General features: G+C 54.4%; 1 protein-coding gene across 1 annotated transcript in view; it reads left to right on the top strand.

Annotated features, from left to right (window-relative positions):
- The window catches only part of ANTXRL (ANTXR like), a 44,069-nt gene extending 35,348 nt beyond the window's left edge, over positions 1–8,721 (top strand). The window contains exons 13-15 of the mRNA XM_065893914.1: positions 881–919; positions 1,991–2,116; positions 8,494–8,721. Of these exons, the coding sequence (XP_065749986.1) occupies positions 881–919; positions 1,991–2,116; positions 8,494–8,721 (393 nt within the window). The remainder of the gene's footprint in view (positions 1–880; positions 920–1,990; positions 2,117–8,493) is intronic.
- Positions 8,722–15,633: the final 6,912 nt, after the last annotated feature.

The following is a 15,633-nucleotide window of genomic DNA, read 5'->3' on the forward strand; positions in this document are numbered from 1 at the left end:
GGGGCATTGAGGGTAAATGTCACCTTCAGAGGGTGTGGCAGGTGCCCTGATAATGATAAAGGACAGAGACTGGCCCTGGGTGGGAGGGAAGGCAGAGGCGCTGGCCAGCTGGGTTTGCAAGGACACAGGCCAGAGGTGGGTGAAGAGGAGGAACGAGCAGAGCTGAGAAAGGACAAGCAAGGCAGCATAGAAGCCAGCAGGTCAGATTTCTGCAAAGGGCGAGAAGTGAGGAGAGAAAGCCGGGTGGGGGAGAGGGAGGTGGACTGTCATCCCTGAGGGCTGGGAGGCAGGGAGGGCTGCAGGGGGAGGGAGGGCAGGGGAGAGGAGGAGGGGTGTGGGGAGTGTTCTCTTGTCTTCATATGATGTCAGGGCTGCGGCTGAAAACTCTACCAGGGACCAGGGGCCTTAGTCTGCCTGTCTCCCCCTTGACCCTCCACGGAGGTACCGATTCCCCTTTGATGACTGGGGAGCCTGAGGCTCAGGGAGGTGGAGCCTGTTGGTTGCAGACCCACAGACAGTGGGCCCCAAGGTTGACACCCCAAAAGGCCATGGTCTGTCCCCCTACTGCTGCTGAGCACGGTCCCCTCCTGTCTGTGTGGCTGAGCTGGAGCCCTCCACATGCCTTTTATTCTAACCTGTGATTATCACCATGCCCCACAGTGATCGTCCCTTGTTGTGGGTACCAAGTAAGAAGGAAAAGATGGATGGGGGTGAACAAAGCCATTAGGGAGGGAGCTGTGACCCCCAGGCTAGGGTGTGAGAGTTGAGGGAAGCCAATTCATGCTGCAAAGACCTGGTAGCAGAAAGCATCACTTCAGTAGAGATGAGTTTTATGGGCACTAAACTTTGACCACTTCAGTTTTGACCATTTCCATTCTAGACCATCAAGGAGCCACCACCAGCCCAGAAACCAGAAAAAGTAAGTGGTGTGTTTCATTGTGATGTTGTCACCATACTTGATGCACACACTGACCTGCAGAGAGAGGCCCTCTGACATGTATGGGGAGATGCCCTCCCCCGCCCCTCCAGCTCCCACCTACCTGGGCAGAAAAGCTGGCAGAAAGAAGAGAGTGACAGAGGGCAGGAAGGGATGCAGATGAAGAAGTGGGCTCAGAAAATGTCACCCAGACAATATCATTCCTGAACTCCTAGTATGGCCTGATCCAGGACCTTTATCACAGCTATGATCCCTCCTGATATAAATGGGCTTTTTGTCAATTCCCAAAGGACTGTTAGTAGGATGGTCCTTCCCAGGACTCAGGTGAGTTTTTGAGAAAGGATCCTCAGGTTTCAGGGACCTGGTCCCCCTCCCCAGCCTCTGATGTATGTTGGGCTCCATTTCCTTGGTCTTTATCCTTGTCTCATGTCAGGGTGAGGGTCTTGGCAGTGTTAGCCTTTAGGGATTGGGGAGCAGAGGAGGGTGGAGGGACTCTTACAGGGCATTGAGCTTTGAAGGAACCACAGCCCAGGTGAGCACAGGGACCAAGGGTCAGGTGAGGAGGCTGGGGCTGACCCGGGGTAGGGGCCCAACCCAGGGCCCATAAGAAGTAGTTAGAGTAGGGGTGCCGTGTCCCCAGGCAGGGGGACCTGGGCCTGAGATCTGGTGGGAAACAGGGTCACTGCCCCGGCTGACGTCTACACTGGCTGCAGTGTGGCCTGGGGAGGCTGGATCTGCCAGAGTCAGGTGAATACAGCCCTGTCACCTGCTAATGCCCACACCCCTGCCAGCCTCCGTCACATGGCACAGCCTCACACCCAGCTTCTCCTGCAAGGGTGGCTGCCAGGAACCAAGGGGACAGGATAGAGTTTGTTGATATTTGGAGAAGAGCCATCTTTGTAAACCAGAAGGAGTTGGTGTGTTTTTCACGTGGAGGCCACTCTCTTACGTGCCGGGTGCTGCTCATTTGTCCTTGATTCTCCAACAAACATTTGCTGAGAGGCCAGTACTTGACAGGTGCTGGGGCAACAGATGTCATGTGTCTGCACCCAGGCGCTGCCAGACAAGGACGCAGACGGTGTTTTCTCTTCCTCGGAGCCAGAGGAGACATGTCAAATGTCATGCCCCACAGTGATTGTCCCTTGTGGGTGCCAAGGAGGCAGGATGAAACAAATAGAGGTGAGAAAGGCCCTTGAGAAGGAGTGATGACCCCAAGGCTGGGGAGCAGGAGGTGAGGGTAGCCAGTTCGTGCACAGGTCTGGACCCATAAGGCATGGAAATGAGCTGTGGGTACTGGACTACAGTCACTTGGTGCCAGAGAAAAGCCAAAGCCCTCCCGACCCTAGTGGCCCAGGGGAGGCCAAAAAGTATGAGGGCTCATGTTCCCATCACCACCAGGGTATCCCCCTTGGGATGGGCCCAAGTTTCTGGATGTTGGTGGGTGGCCCCAAAGGGTGGCTGTAGTGCTATCTCAGGGAATTGGTGGGGACAGAGCCCTGACAGGCCATCTCAAGTCAGAGGGGACACCACCCCTCTAGAGGCAGCATCTATGCCTGTAGCTTCCTCACAACCACATCTGCTTTTCAGGGAAAACTGGATACCTTGTGTGACTTTGTCCAGCACTGCAACCAGATGTCATTGATGTGGTGTCCGCCCAGGGACATGGTAAGTAGGGCACAGGGATGCTCCCCGTGGGCTGGGGTCTTGCTTTTGCCCTTGACAGTTGCCCCTGGGACTGTGGGTCAGAGAGCCCTCTCCGGGCGTCTGCTGAGAGGAACACCCAAGGTGTGGAGACCTGGAGCTCATGAGCCTCCAGACGATTCTCAACATGGTGCCCGTGCATTTCCCCTGCGTCCTCGTCTCAAGGATGTCAGGACCTTTCTTCTCCAGAGCAATGCCCAGCAATTCCAATCTTAAGCGAAAAGGGCTGGAGAGGCCTGTTGGACTCCCGTCCATCGTCCCTCCCCACTGCCTACCTGACCCTGTGGGACTGCTGGCTGCACCCCATCCATGAGACCCTCCTGGGCTGCTCACTCAGCTGCAGGAGTGGTGGAGGACATGGTGACACCCCCTCCCCAATGTTGTCTGGTCAACACTGACTGGTTTTACCAGGTAGTAAAGATGCCCTCCTTGTGTCAGTGCCTGTGACAGTGGGGAGAAGCCCAATTTCTCCACTTGTCATCCTTGTTATTTAATAATAATAATGATAGATAATTTTATTGCGTCCTTTCTGTGCGTCAGTTGCTCAAGAACTTTACATGTTTTCACTGCTTTAATCCTCCTAGTAACTGTACAGGTAGATACGACTATTATCCCAGCTTTACCAAGGGGGTACTGACCCACAGAGAAGCTGAGTGACTTGTGTCAGGTCACAACAGCTGGGAGGGGCAGAGCTAGACTTGAGTTCTGAGTCTGGGCCCACCTTTCTCACTGCTCTGCCCTGCTTTTGGGTCAGCACTCATGGTCTCATGATGGTTACCCCCAAACCACCAGGCGCTGCCCTACTCAGGCCCCTGGGGCCCAAGGAGGGCAGTGGTTTGCCTGAAAATCATCTGCCTGGCCATTCCAAACTCAGACCCTTTGCATAGACCGGGCCAACCCTATAGTGAGGGCTGCGCTCACCACCTTCACTGAATCAGACAAACACTGGCTCTTGGTGGCTGGGCAGGTGGGCGTTTGGAAACTCTAGACAGGCCTGAAAGCCTCTGGACACTGCTGGTGACACACCTGAGGTGTGCTCACACCCAGCAGAGACACTGTGTGGTGACAGTGGTGTCGGGGCTCCTTTGGCAGCTGGGCTCCCAGTTCTGGGTCTGAATCGAGCACTGAGTCCCAGCCTTGAGTGCACAGAAGCCCCATTTTCCACCTGATTCTCCTGGAGCCTCTCCCAGAACCAGCCCCTTTATAGTCATAAGAGCCCCACCCCAGCCTTATGCCCTGAACAGTGGAGACACCCACCCAGAGATGCTCACTCAGGATCAGGAAGGACAGAGCAAGACAGAGGGCTGAAGCAGAGGGAGGCAAGAGACAAGAGGGTGGACAAAGGGAAGATGCCAGGTATGGCCTTCCTGCCCAGCGAGGTAAGGGCAGGAGCGCTGAGCACCTCTCTGAAATGGTCCCATTCCCAGGGCCACTCTTCGAAGCTCAGGTTGGGGAAGTGGCAGAGTGATGGATTAGGGGGCCTTATAGCTGCCCAGGGCTCTGCCAGGCCCCTGCAATGCCAGCTCTCGAGTCCGCCCAGCAGTCTGTGGCTCACAGTGACCTGTGTGCTCGCTGGAGGCAAAGCTGAGGCCTGACACATCAGGGGAGTTGCCAGGACCACCCAGAGAGTAAGTGGCAGCAGCCAGAGCTGCCTGCAATCAACCCTGCTCATGCTGAGAGGGGCTGAGAGCCCGTAACTGAGCCTGGTGGATGTGACCCCTCCCACTCCTCTGCCCCCATCCCATTTGACCTTGTCCCTCCCAACCTTAGTCCTGGAGACCTAGTGCTGTAGGATTTCTCTGGATACGCCAGGATTCCAGTAGGTGCAGGAGTGAGTCCTGATTCCTTTCTTGAAGGCCTCAGTGCTCTGGTCCCAGGCTTAAAGTTCATCTTGGTCTAAGTGACGGGCTGTCAGCTGGGACCTACAGTCTCTGCAGACCACAGTCTGCCCCCAACCCCAGCCCTGAACGTGCAGACGTAAGTCTTTCGTCTGCTCACTGCAGACCACCCCGTGTTCTGCTCAGACAGAATCTTGCCCAGACCCTCTTCACCAGGCTGTGCTGGAAAACAGAAGCCGCAGGAGAGGAGGTTCCCAGCAGCACAGGTGCAGAGCCTCTCTCTCCTCCTTCCAGTTCCCGATCCACAGGGAGGTTGTTTCCAAACTCCCCAGCCTGGACTGGAATTGCAGTCAGGCCTGTGGATGTGAACGTGCTCAGAATGTGAACTGTGGAGTCTGGGGTTGAACTTGTAGGAGATACTGCCTTCTAAAACCTCAGTCAGCTGCTCGTTTCAGTGAATCCAGATGTTTCTGCACTTCAGCACAATACCATGCAGAAAATTCTCAAAGGCTCAGTTTACCAAAAATCTCAGAGTTTTTGTAGCAGACGCAATCATGCTTGTTTACTGTAACCTTCTGTGAAATGACTGTGTCTCTCTGCCCCACTGCCTTCTCATCCCCAGAGGAAGTTTTCTAATAAGGGTCCCTTCCAGACCATCTCTCCCTACACACATATACAAAATGACACAGCAAGACTCAGTTTAGTTTCTTAGTCTTGAGCCAAACCCTGCCCCCAATCCAAGGTCCTGATTCTCTTCCTTCCCTGCCTTTTCCAGGGCAGCCCATTCAGTTCATGGAAATCAGTTCTCCTAGATCCGTCAGAAAAATCGGGTAAAAATGGGAAACCTTCCATGTCTCACTGATGTGATGCTGACAGTGATACAACTGTCTCCAAGAGAGTGTGACCTGGGTGCCACCACCATGCAAGGCCCTTTACACAAGGATCTCATTCATTCTCCCAACAGCGGCCGTTTATACAGAGTAGGGGTCGCCAGACACTGAGTACTTTACACAGGCTCACTCTTTTCATCCTCCCAGCACTCTGCGGGGGAGGAAGCTGACCCCTGAGCAGTTGAGTCACCTGCCCAGCCACATAGCATGAAGCAGTAAGGCCAGTACCAACAGTCCAGGGCCCAGACCTCACCCCGTGCTTGGCTGCCTCTCTGTCCTGCCAGATGATCACTCCTTTGCATTTTGAAGCTGAAGAAACCGAGGTTCTGATGTTTCATGATGGGCTCAATGTGACAGAGTTCTGGAGGGGTACAGCAGGGCTGTGAACAGAGCCCAGGGAGGCTCACTTCCAAGTCCAGGCTACGGCTCCTGTAACCTGCTATCACGGTGATAGGGAAACAACTGGAAAGTAATTCCTTCCTCTGTGCAGTGTGTTAGATGTGCAAACAATTATGAATGTTAATTTCTTATTTTCACACTGTGTTGCTTGCAGACCTCCTCTAAATATGAACACATAAATATTTATTGGAAACAATTGTCCTGGGTAACGATCAGAGCTGCAGAGAGGCCATATGATGCATTCATGGCCAAGGAGCTCCTGAGTTCCTATCTTTTGACCCCATCCACAGAAGGAGCACCAAGCCGTGTGTGATAAAGCTGGGGCAGGACTTGAGCCCTCCAGGAAGTCTCAAGTTGACAGATGTCCTTCAAGACAGTGACCTTTGTGAAAGTCCCAGATCATAACTTTGGGACAGTGATGGCAGCCTGCTCCTCCATGCTCGACAACCCTCACCCCCTACTCCTCACACACACACAGACTCTCTCACACACATTCACACATACAAACACGCTCACATGTACACGTGCGCACACACTTCCCTCTGTAATAAGCAGGAGATCCAGAAATGGAACCAAAGCTCCAGAGCAATGGAGATTAAGGTTCAATCAACCATTTGCCAATCTCTTAAACATCCCTTCACTGTGAAGTCGCTGAGTTGATGTAAGAAGTAATTGGTCACTGGCTTAGATCTCTTCATTAATAGAAAACCAGAGGGGAGGGAGACCCTTCTCAGCCCCTAGTCACCTCCCTCACCCCCTTATGATCACACAACAGACTCAGGGGCTCTGCCACTACCCAGGGGCCTCCACCACCACCTGGATCCACTTGCTCCTCTCCCTCAGCCCACGTACACGTCCCCCTGCAGCTCCCAGTGACGGGCTGCAGCTGAGGGAGAGGAGCCAGGCCTCAGCACAGGTGCCCTGCAGTCGTGCTTTGAGGAAATCAAAGGGGTCCTACAGCAGATGGTAGACACTAGGTCTAGAACGTTCTGTTCACCGTCTGGATAAATAAGCAGAAATAAAGGAGCTTAGAAATAAAAATAGAAGATCCCAGTCTATTCACAGTAGCAATGAAAGAACTTACCCACGCGCAGGTGTGACAACGTGTGCTGACCTGTAATAAAAAGAAACCACAAAACTTTACTCTTCGCTATAGAGGGAGACCCTGCTGGTGGGCTTGAGAGAAGAGGGAACCAGCTCCAGTGCCCTGGGGGCTGTGTGGCCCAGGCGCTCCCAGACTGACTTGCGGGAGGGCAGAGGCGGCCTCAGAGGGTAGGTAGTCTGGATATGGGAAATGGAGAGGCAGGGAGGACAACCCTGGAGCAGAGGAGCGCAGAGGGTACAGCTGAGACACAGGGACACTTTGGGTGTGTGTGGGCAGTGTTGGCAATGGGCCAGGAGCCGGCGGTTGGGTGGCCTGGTGGGCCAGGCTGGGCACTGGGGCTGGATTCCCAGACAGTGAGGAAGCACAGCTGAAGGTGTGAGTTGAGGAAGAGGAAGCCAGAGGAAGTTGATTCCATGAGGCCTGGATTGGGGGGGGAGGGGAGGAGGGGAAGGGCCAGGTGACCAGGGGAGAGGAGACACTTGAGTCGGCCTAGGAAGGGAGCTGAGGGCCTGGACAGGCAGTGGGTGCAGAGCGCGGATGGGCAGCTGGAGACACTCGTGGCTCAGGACGGGGTTCGGGCAGAGTGGGCTCCGAGGCTGGGCCTGGGGACCTAGAGGCTGAAGAGGCCTGCAGAGTAGGAGGCAGGGGATGTGAACTTGGATGACACAGGACCCGCAGGAAGGTGGCAGGAGAGGGCAAGCCTGAGCCGTGCGTCTGGAAGGGAGAACGGCCAGCTGGGAGTGGAGATCAGAAAAGGCGAATTGCTGATAAATGATCAAAGAAGTTGCTGTCTGCCGAGAGTTCAGGATCCCCTTCATAGTGGTTATTGTGGGTGGTTGGAAAAGAAGCATGTGTTTCCTCGTGACTCTTTTCCTGTGTTGCTTAGATTCCCTATAATGGGCAGGTACTACTTTTATAATCAGGAAAAGTAAAAATGTTTATCTGTAAAAGAGAAAATATTAACTTATTGAAGTCTAAGGTGATTTTACATAGAAAGTGACATTTACCAAATGATCTCAGGCTTGTCATGCTGGGGAAAGTCATAGTGAGAAATCCCTTCCCATCTCTGGGTCTGGTTCTGCCAAGAGGTGTGGGTCCCAAAGCAGGGTGTATTTCCTGAAAGTTTCATCAGATCAGACATCCCTGTGGGTATGGAAGAGGACAAGGTCAGGCTCAAGGTGTCGAAGATTTGTTAAGAACATTCTTTCAAATTCAAGGGGGGTTAGGTCTTCTCTTTTCCTAATGTGGCTGCATTACCAGGGAAAACCACGATCATTCTAAAGGCTCACTAAGGATGTTAAAACCTAGGTGATGAAAATGACAGCCTCAGGAGGGGCAGGCAGTGTTCAGTGGCCTTTGTCACTCACAGGCACTCAAGGTAACACTTCACGCGTGAATGGCAGGCTCACGGAAGCCTGAAGTCTGCACACCACGTGGAGCACCTATAGGGACCAACAGGCCAAGACAGACCCAGCAGGGGGATCAGGGAACTCGGCAGCAGGAGACGGGTGGGCTTGAGACAGGGAAGGAGCTCGGCAGGCCCCAGAGGCCAAGGAAACCACAACCTTCTGCTCCCAATTCCAGAGGTTCCTAGTGACCTTCTGTCTCTTCTGTCCCCTGCAGGGGGAGTGCCTCAACTTCGCCCTAATGAAGCCCCACTGTGGGCAATTGCACTGCAGCCCTAAGGTCTGCCTTCAGCACAGCCAGGAGTGCTTCTCCGTCAACAGCTGCTGCTCACGGTGCCAATACCCCCCGCCCGTGTGCTCCAGGCTTCCCTCCAGGATGCAGCCGCTCATCTCTCCCCCTGCCCGGCCATGCTGCGGAGCCATGCTGTCACTCCAGCCCCCGTAGCCCAACCTTTAAAGCACCAAGAACCCAAGATTGTTAAGAGCCCTTTGTTTGCTGAATTAGATATGTATACTGAGACTTGGTTTACAGTCGAAAGGCGTTGGAATTTGTTGCTGATCAGAGTTTGTTACCTGGTGAGACGTATCTATACTGCTCCTGCCAGGACAAAGCACCCCGGCATCCTGTGGATGTAGACATGATGAGTCCCACTCCCCAAAGCCTGGTCTTCATCTGTCACCAAGGGCTGGGACGCATGGAGTTTTAGTCAAATTCTGCTCTTTGAACAAAGCCCAAAACGTCTTTGAAACATGAATAGTATCCTGTGTCTCCTTCCCTAATCTGACGCAGAGAGAAGTACTTGAATTTCTCACCTCCATCACTCCGTGCTCCTGGTTTCCATTTTTTGGCTACCTCCATTGCGAACGTGTCTCAGAAAGAGACGAGGCTCTCTACAGTTCACCAGCCGGAAGTGCATCTTCCAGAAATGCATCTTCTCTTTCCAGGTAAACCAACCGGTCCCTAGGCACAGGGGAATTTTAGAGGAGTCTCTCCATTTCCATAAAGTTCCACCTCCCCTATTTGCCATCTGCCACCATAGAAGAAACCGTGCTTCCGACAGAGATGTTTTAACATGCCGTGTCCTCCCCACCACCCAGGGGGTCTGTATGATACTCCAGCGCCATGCATACAGCCCACGGGAGCACTCAAGGAGGGGTCCCCTGGGGTTGGGGGCCTGGGGGCAATAACCAGTTGTCCCTAATCTGCATGGATAGTGAGTTGAACTACTCTCCACCCTCGCTCCCATCTCCTTGAATGTTATATTTATGCCTTTCAGTTGAATTTCTATAAGACAACTAGAGGTAAAAATATGTCAGGTTTGGGTTTTTCATCTGTACTGATTGAAGTGGATGGATAGTGATGACCGTAACTTGCCCTGCGTTCAAAAATCGAAAATGTGCTCACGATACCAAGGAAAGTGTGCGAAACTTTTTTTTTAGGCAGAAAGGGGGTTTAAATAAAGTGAAATCCTACAGAGAGATTTTATCTCTTCCTTAGAAGTGGAATATTTTAGATTGTTTGTAACTGGTGAAAGCATTGTCCAGGCCTGAGAGTGTCAGGGACACTTTTCTGAGACTGGTTCTGTGCTCCTACATTATATCTATGTGTCTGTGTATACCTGTAAAATAGTACATACCCACCTCTGAGACTCTGTGACCCTAAATGGAGAAATGTGTCTGTGATTTAATAACGAGCCTAATGTGACCCTGGCTGAAATCCACATGTCTGTTTATTAATGGATGTTGAGAGCCTTCTCATGTTTAGCCCATCACTCCTTCCTGACCTCTGAACTGAGGAGGGAGGCAGTCATCACTTTCATCAGGTGAGGGGAGATCTGGGAGGGACACAAGCCCACAGCTCGGCACCCACACCCACTGACCCCGGCCTCCCTTTCTGCGGTGGACTGTAACAGGAGACAGCAGGAAAAGGGAGTTTCCTTGGCAGTCTCCCCCTGGGCCCCTCTGTCCCCCTGCCTTCCTTCCTCCTAGCTCATCCAATCCCTCTGGTTTGGCATTAACCAGGGGCTCCTCACCCTAGTAAAGAGGAAAGGGGGCACAGCCCTCAGCTGATACCTGACTTGTAGGGCGGCCTTTTGTCCCAGATCCCCCTTCTGTCTGAATCCTGACATGGAGCAGGATAGCTTTAGGTAACAGGTCTCACATCTGAGCTGCCTCAAGCTGAGACCTGTACACAGAGGAATATACTGGGCAGTGCTTCTTCCTTATTTTAGACTAGGGCAACAAAAACGTACATTTTCTGCGTGCCTCTTGGTGTCGTGTAAAGCAGCCTCTGTAGACTCAGATGGACCTCCAAGCCTGGGCCAAAGCTTGAGCTTCTGGAAGCCAGGAACCTCCCTCAAACCCCCGCAGTGTCAGCCACAGGCCTCCTCCACAAGCACACAAGTAGAAGCCATGCACACGCACCCCCGCGAGGGAACTTGGGTACCTGGCAAAGCTGTGGCCTTAACAGCAGTCCTCCCACCCTCTTGTCTGTGCATCAGGACCCGGCGTGTGCCCAGGATGCAGAGGAGGTCGGGGTGGCAGAAGGGAACTCCGTTTCTCAAGCACTGCCCAGGGCTCCCAGTTGCGCTGTGCTGGGCAATCTGCACACGTGTCCACTCTGTGTCATGCTCTCATTCTGCTTTCCTTTCCACATTCCTAGCAGGGAGCCGGGCCCTTGGTATTGCCTGACTGTTTGCAGTGGGAAACAAGTGCCCCGAAGTCAACCTCTTTTCCATCTTGTGTCAAGACCGAAGCTCCTGAGGGCAATGCTTTGTGTCTCTGAGTGAGGGAGTAGAGTGGAGAGGGCAGGAGACAGAGGTCTGGGGTCAGACGGGCGCTGCCCGTCACCGGACTCCAGAGAGGTGGCTGGGTGGTGAGCAGGACTGGGGACCCAGCCTCACCAGAGCCACCAGGACTGCAGGGTCCATGCAGGCCGGGCCCTGGGTGACTCAGGGGCAGCCACAAGGACCACTGATCGGGGGCCTTCTGCGTGCAGGACTCTTGCCCAGCCTGGAGAAGGAGGAGCTCCCGGAGCATATGGAAACTACGTTCGTAAATATGAACGAGCCCATTTTTTTTTTTTTTTTTTTTGCGGTACGCGGGCCTCTCACTGTCGTGGCCTCTCCTGTTACGGAGCACAGGCTCCGGACACTCAGCGGCCATGGCTCACGGGCCCAGCCGCTCCGCGGCATCTTACCGAACCGGGACACCAACCCATGTCCCCCGCATTGGCAGGTGGACTCTCAACCACTGCGCCACCAGGGAAGCCCTGAATGAGCCCGTTTTTAAACCATGACTCTTTCAGGGGAACCACACAATTTGCACACATTTCCTAGACCATGTCAAAATGTGGCCCAGTTGACTCATGTTCTCCATCTACTGGGGATTTTCATGGAAAAGTTTAAGAAATCCTGCCCTTTGAAGTCTCCACACAGGAGAGCCCAGCCTGACCTTCTTCCAAGCTGGGCAGAGGCAGGGTCCACAGCCGATGCCAGAAGGACAGGGCTGGAGTGGCTGTGGGTCCTGACCCACGCGTGGGTGGATAGAGGCAGCCAGGCCCCGGTGGGGCCAGATGTTGCCAACTCCATGGGGTCCATGCTTGGCCTTCTCTTGCAGGATCTCCTGCTCTCTGCACCGTGTCATCACTGGCCTCTGTCCCTCCCCCTCTCTGTGTGTCTGCTCTTTCTCCCCCATCTCTGCCTTCCTGTGCACAGTTCCTGGTTGCGGGTCCCCCGCTCAAGTTGTCTGGCTGCTCCCCAGTGCCCCAGCGCTGGGGGAGAGATGTCCATGCCTGGCCCAGCCACCAGGGTCATGTACAAACACGGCTGCTGTCAGGCCCAGCACGGGGCCTGGGGGTGGTTTTGAGAGTCTTGACAGTGGGCTGAGCAGGCACCTCCAACGTATTTTCAGCATGTGAAGGAGCCTGACCCATCTGTCTCTCCATGAGTTGCCCTTGTCACCCTACATCCTTCATCCCTACTCATTTCTCCCACCTACTTTGTCCTCCTGACACCCTAGGAAGCTGGGCCATGTAGGCAAGCAGAGCCCCTCGTGTCTGCTCTTCCCTGCCCCCAACCCCTGCCCCTTCTATGAAGGTCCCACACCTGCCTGCTGCCTCCAGTCTACAGACTGGGCTTGTGATGACTGGGAGAACAGGGCTTGGCTTGGCAGTGGAGGTAGAGAGGGGAGACCCTTAGGTCCAGGAAACAGGGTGGTGCAGTGTGGGTTCAGTTAACAGCAAAGCCACTGTGTTCATTTGCTTGGGCTGTACCCAACTAAGTACCACGGACTGAGTGGCTTAAACAACAGAAATCTATCACAGTTCCAGAGGCTAGAAGTCTGAGACCAAGGTGTCTGCAGGGTTCTTCTGAGTCCTCTCTCCTTGGCCTGTAGACGGTTGTCTTCTCCCTGTCTTCACATGGTCTTTCTTCTGTCTGTGTCTGTGTCTTAATCTCCTCTTCTGATAAGGACACTAGTCATGTTGGATGAGGCCCACCCATATGACCTCACTTAACTACCTCTGTAAAGACCATATCTCCAGTCACATTCTGAGGTCCTGGGGGTTAGGGCTTCAACAGGTGAATTTGGGGAGGGCACAACTCGGCCCATAATAGCCATTTATCAGGAGCACCTCTTTTCAAGTAGTGGGTTCTAGGGAAGGAGGGGGGTCCTGGGAAAAGACTCCTACAAGCTTTGGAGACAAAAAGGCCACAGGTCCTGCTCAACTCCATTGTGATGGACAAGTTGGATGACCCCAGGCAGGTCACCCTCACCTCCGTAGTGCCCCCAGCTGTGTGAAGACAGAACATGACTGTGTACATAGCTCCCTGCACTCACATACACAGTGGGGGCCCCTCAGAGACAGCTCCTGCACCATGAGTTCCTGGCAGTTTGAGGCAATGCTGGGTCAGGACCCACTTGCTGCAAGATCAGGAAGGGCCTTGGCCACTCATCCTCACCTTTGACAGGTGAAGAGCTGAGGAAGTATGTGTTGCAGCCCCACTCTTATGATCCTTGTGGAGATTCTGGGGCTCCAGGGGACATCGGGACGCCCAGCACTGCAGCTCATGAGCCCAAAGATGACAAGGGGTTTTCAACCCAAAGATACAATTCCTTGTAACTGGAAATCCAGAATTTTCATTCCTTATTTCTCTGCTACCCGTGGGTGGTAGGCATCCCAAGGAAGTAAACTGTGGCTCAGAGAGCAGATGGCCACCAGCCACAGGAGGTGCTCACCATGCGAGCAGAAGGACGTAAAGGGGAAGGAGGCCAGGGACGGGGGTCCTGCCCTGTCTCAGAGATGGGCTGGGCCTAAGTCAGCAGCAGTCTAACCCTGGGGGCCCAGGGAGCAGAAGGCACAGGGGGCTAATGGGCGTTGCCTCCGGTCCCACCCTCGCCCCCCAGGGGCCTTCCTGTCCTATAGCTTCAGGCACTGGGTGCCCAGGTGCCTTGTTGAGGACAGGATGGCAGGAAGCTGGTGTGATGTGGTAAACTGTTCATGTTCAGAGCTTACGTTTGCCTACTAGCCCAGTTTAAAAATCAGTTTTAAAACAGTGTTAGCAGAGTCATGGAGCAAGCACGATGGAGACTTTTGTTTCACTTCTTAGTTGATTTCATGCCCATTATGTGGCCCCTTCTATCACACTGTCAATGGTGAGAGCTATTTTTCCCCTCTCTGGAGACTGAAGATATTGCTTGAAAACCTAGAGAGATGGCAGAGTACTAGGGGGGTTGGGGGGACCCTGCCCTAAGCCCTCAGCATGGCCTTGTCCCACCCACAGGCTTCCTGCCAAATGTGCAGCTTCCTGTGATGAACAGCAGACTCATGGCTGGGGCAGCTGGGTCTGTGCCAGCGGGCCGGCCCCAGCCCTTCTGCCAGAGCCCAGCGTGCCCAAGTGTAAGGGCCCCGCATGCTGTCGGGGCCCCATGGAAGAGGCCGGCCACTCCGCTCTGCCATCCTCCACCCTTCTCCCCAGGAGCATCCTCTAGTCCTCATTCACTGCAGACTCGGGCACCTGGCTGACACTGCCCCACAGCCCAAAGCCCACTGTTATCCCCGGCAACTTCAGCATCCACAGGATGACGCAGGACCTCTTGATCCTTGACCTCTTGGCCTCCAACTCCCTGCACTGCGAGACATCTCTGTTACTCACACCCGCATCTTGCCGCCATTTGCATCTCTGCCCTGTCTGTCTGCAACCCCATGTCCCCTCCTCCTCACTTGCCTGGCCTCCGGCCCCCCAACTGGCTCCACACAGCTGCAGGCTTCCAGAATCTGGACCAGATCATGCCATTCTCCTTTGTGCGCCGTCCATACTGCCTCAGTGTGCTCCGGCGAAGCAGAAACCCTTTCCACGGCCTGCAAGGCTCCTGTGTAGTCCCCGTTACTTTCCCTGGTGACTGCAGCTGTTCTCATCCTGAACAGGCCACACCCTCCCACGTGTCCCTCCCTCATTCTAATGGGTAGTTAGCCCCGGGCACACACACCCGACCTGGACATGAGCACCCCACCATGGGCATCCCTTACGTCCATTTTGCCTGTCTGCTACCCCACCTGCAGCCCTGTTCCTGGGCTAACTGCAACCATTCATCAGGGCCCAGAGAAACATCGCTTCCTTAGAGCAGCCTCCCAACGTGGGGATCCAGATGAGACCCAACCCCCTGCCCTGCTGTCTGTTCTGACAGCACCCTCTGCCTTCCTCTCTGCCACTCACCTGCAGCTTACAGGGCTTTGTGGACAGGCTTTGCTCCCCCGGGCCAGGGTTGCAGGCTCAGCATGGCCTGCTCTCAACTGAGCGCTGGGAACACAGCAGCGCCATCGCTCTTGAGTGAAATGTGAGGCTGGAGATCTTGAGACCCCTCCCCGATCAGAAGAGCCTAACATTCCTCATAAGAACTCTAGCGTGGCCTGGCTAGGTACTGAGCACCTCCCAGGCCAGCTTCTGCCAGCCTCATTGTTGTGTGTGGTCCTCAGTCCCCGTCTGAGCAGTGGGAAGCGCAGACCACAAAGATTTCACCCATGAGGACCCCACACAGAGTGCTCAGTCATCCCAGGGTGCGGCTATCCAGACCCAGTCCTGCCTGACGCCAGGCCAGGGTTCACTCAGCAGGGCTGAGCAAACCCCATGGTTTCGGGCACCTTCTTCCTGCCTGACTCTGTGACATCACATGGCTATCCCAGCCAGGTAATGTGGGGGAAGAGGATCACTCTTCGGGGCCGGCGAGATGCCCACGCCCAGCCAGGAGTGAGGAAAGGCCATTTAGGAGGAGGAAGTAGGCACAAGGGCAGGCTATGGGCACAAGTGGGTGGGTGAGAGGTTCCAGAATGGACGTGGGGCTGACTCAGGACGTCAGA

Source organism: Phocoena phocoena, chromosome 16, assembly GCF_963924675.1.
Source record: "Phocoena phocoena chromosome 16, mPhoPho1.1, whole genome shotgun sequence".
Taxonomy (NCBI): domain Eukaryota; kingdom Metazoa; phylum Chordata; class Mammalia; order Artiodactyla; family Phocoenidae; genus Phocoena; species Phocoena phocoena.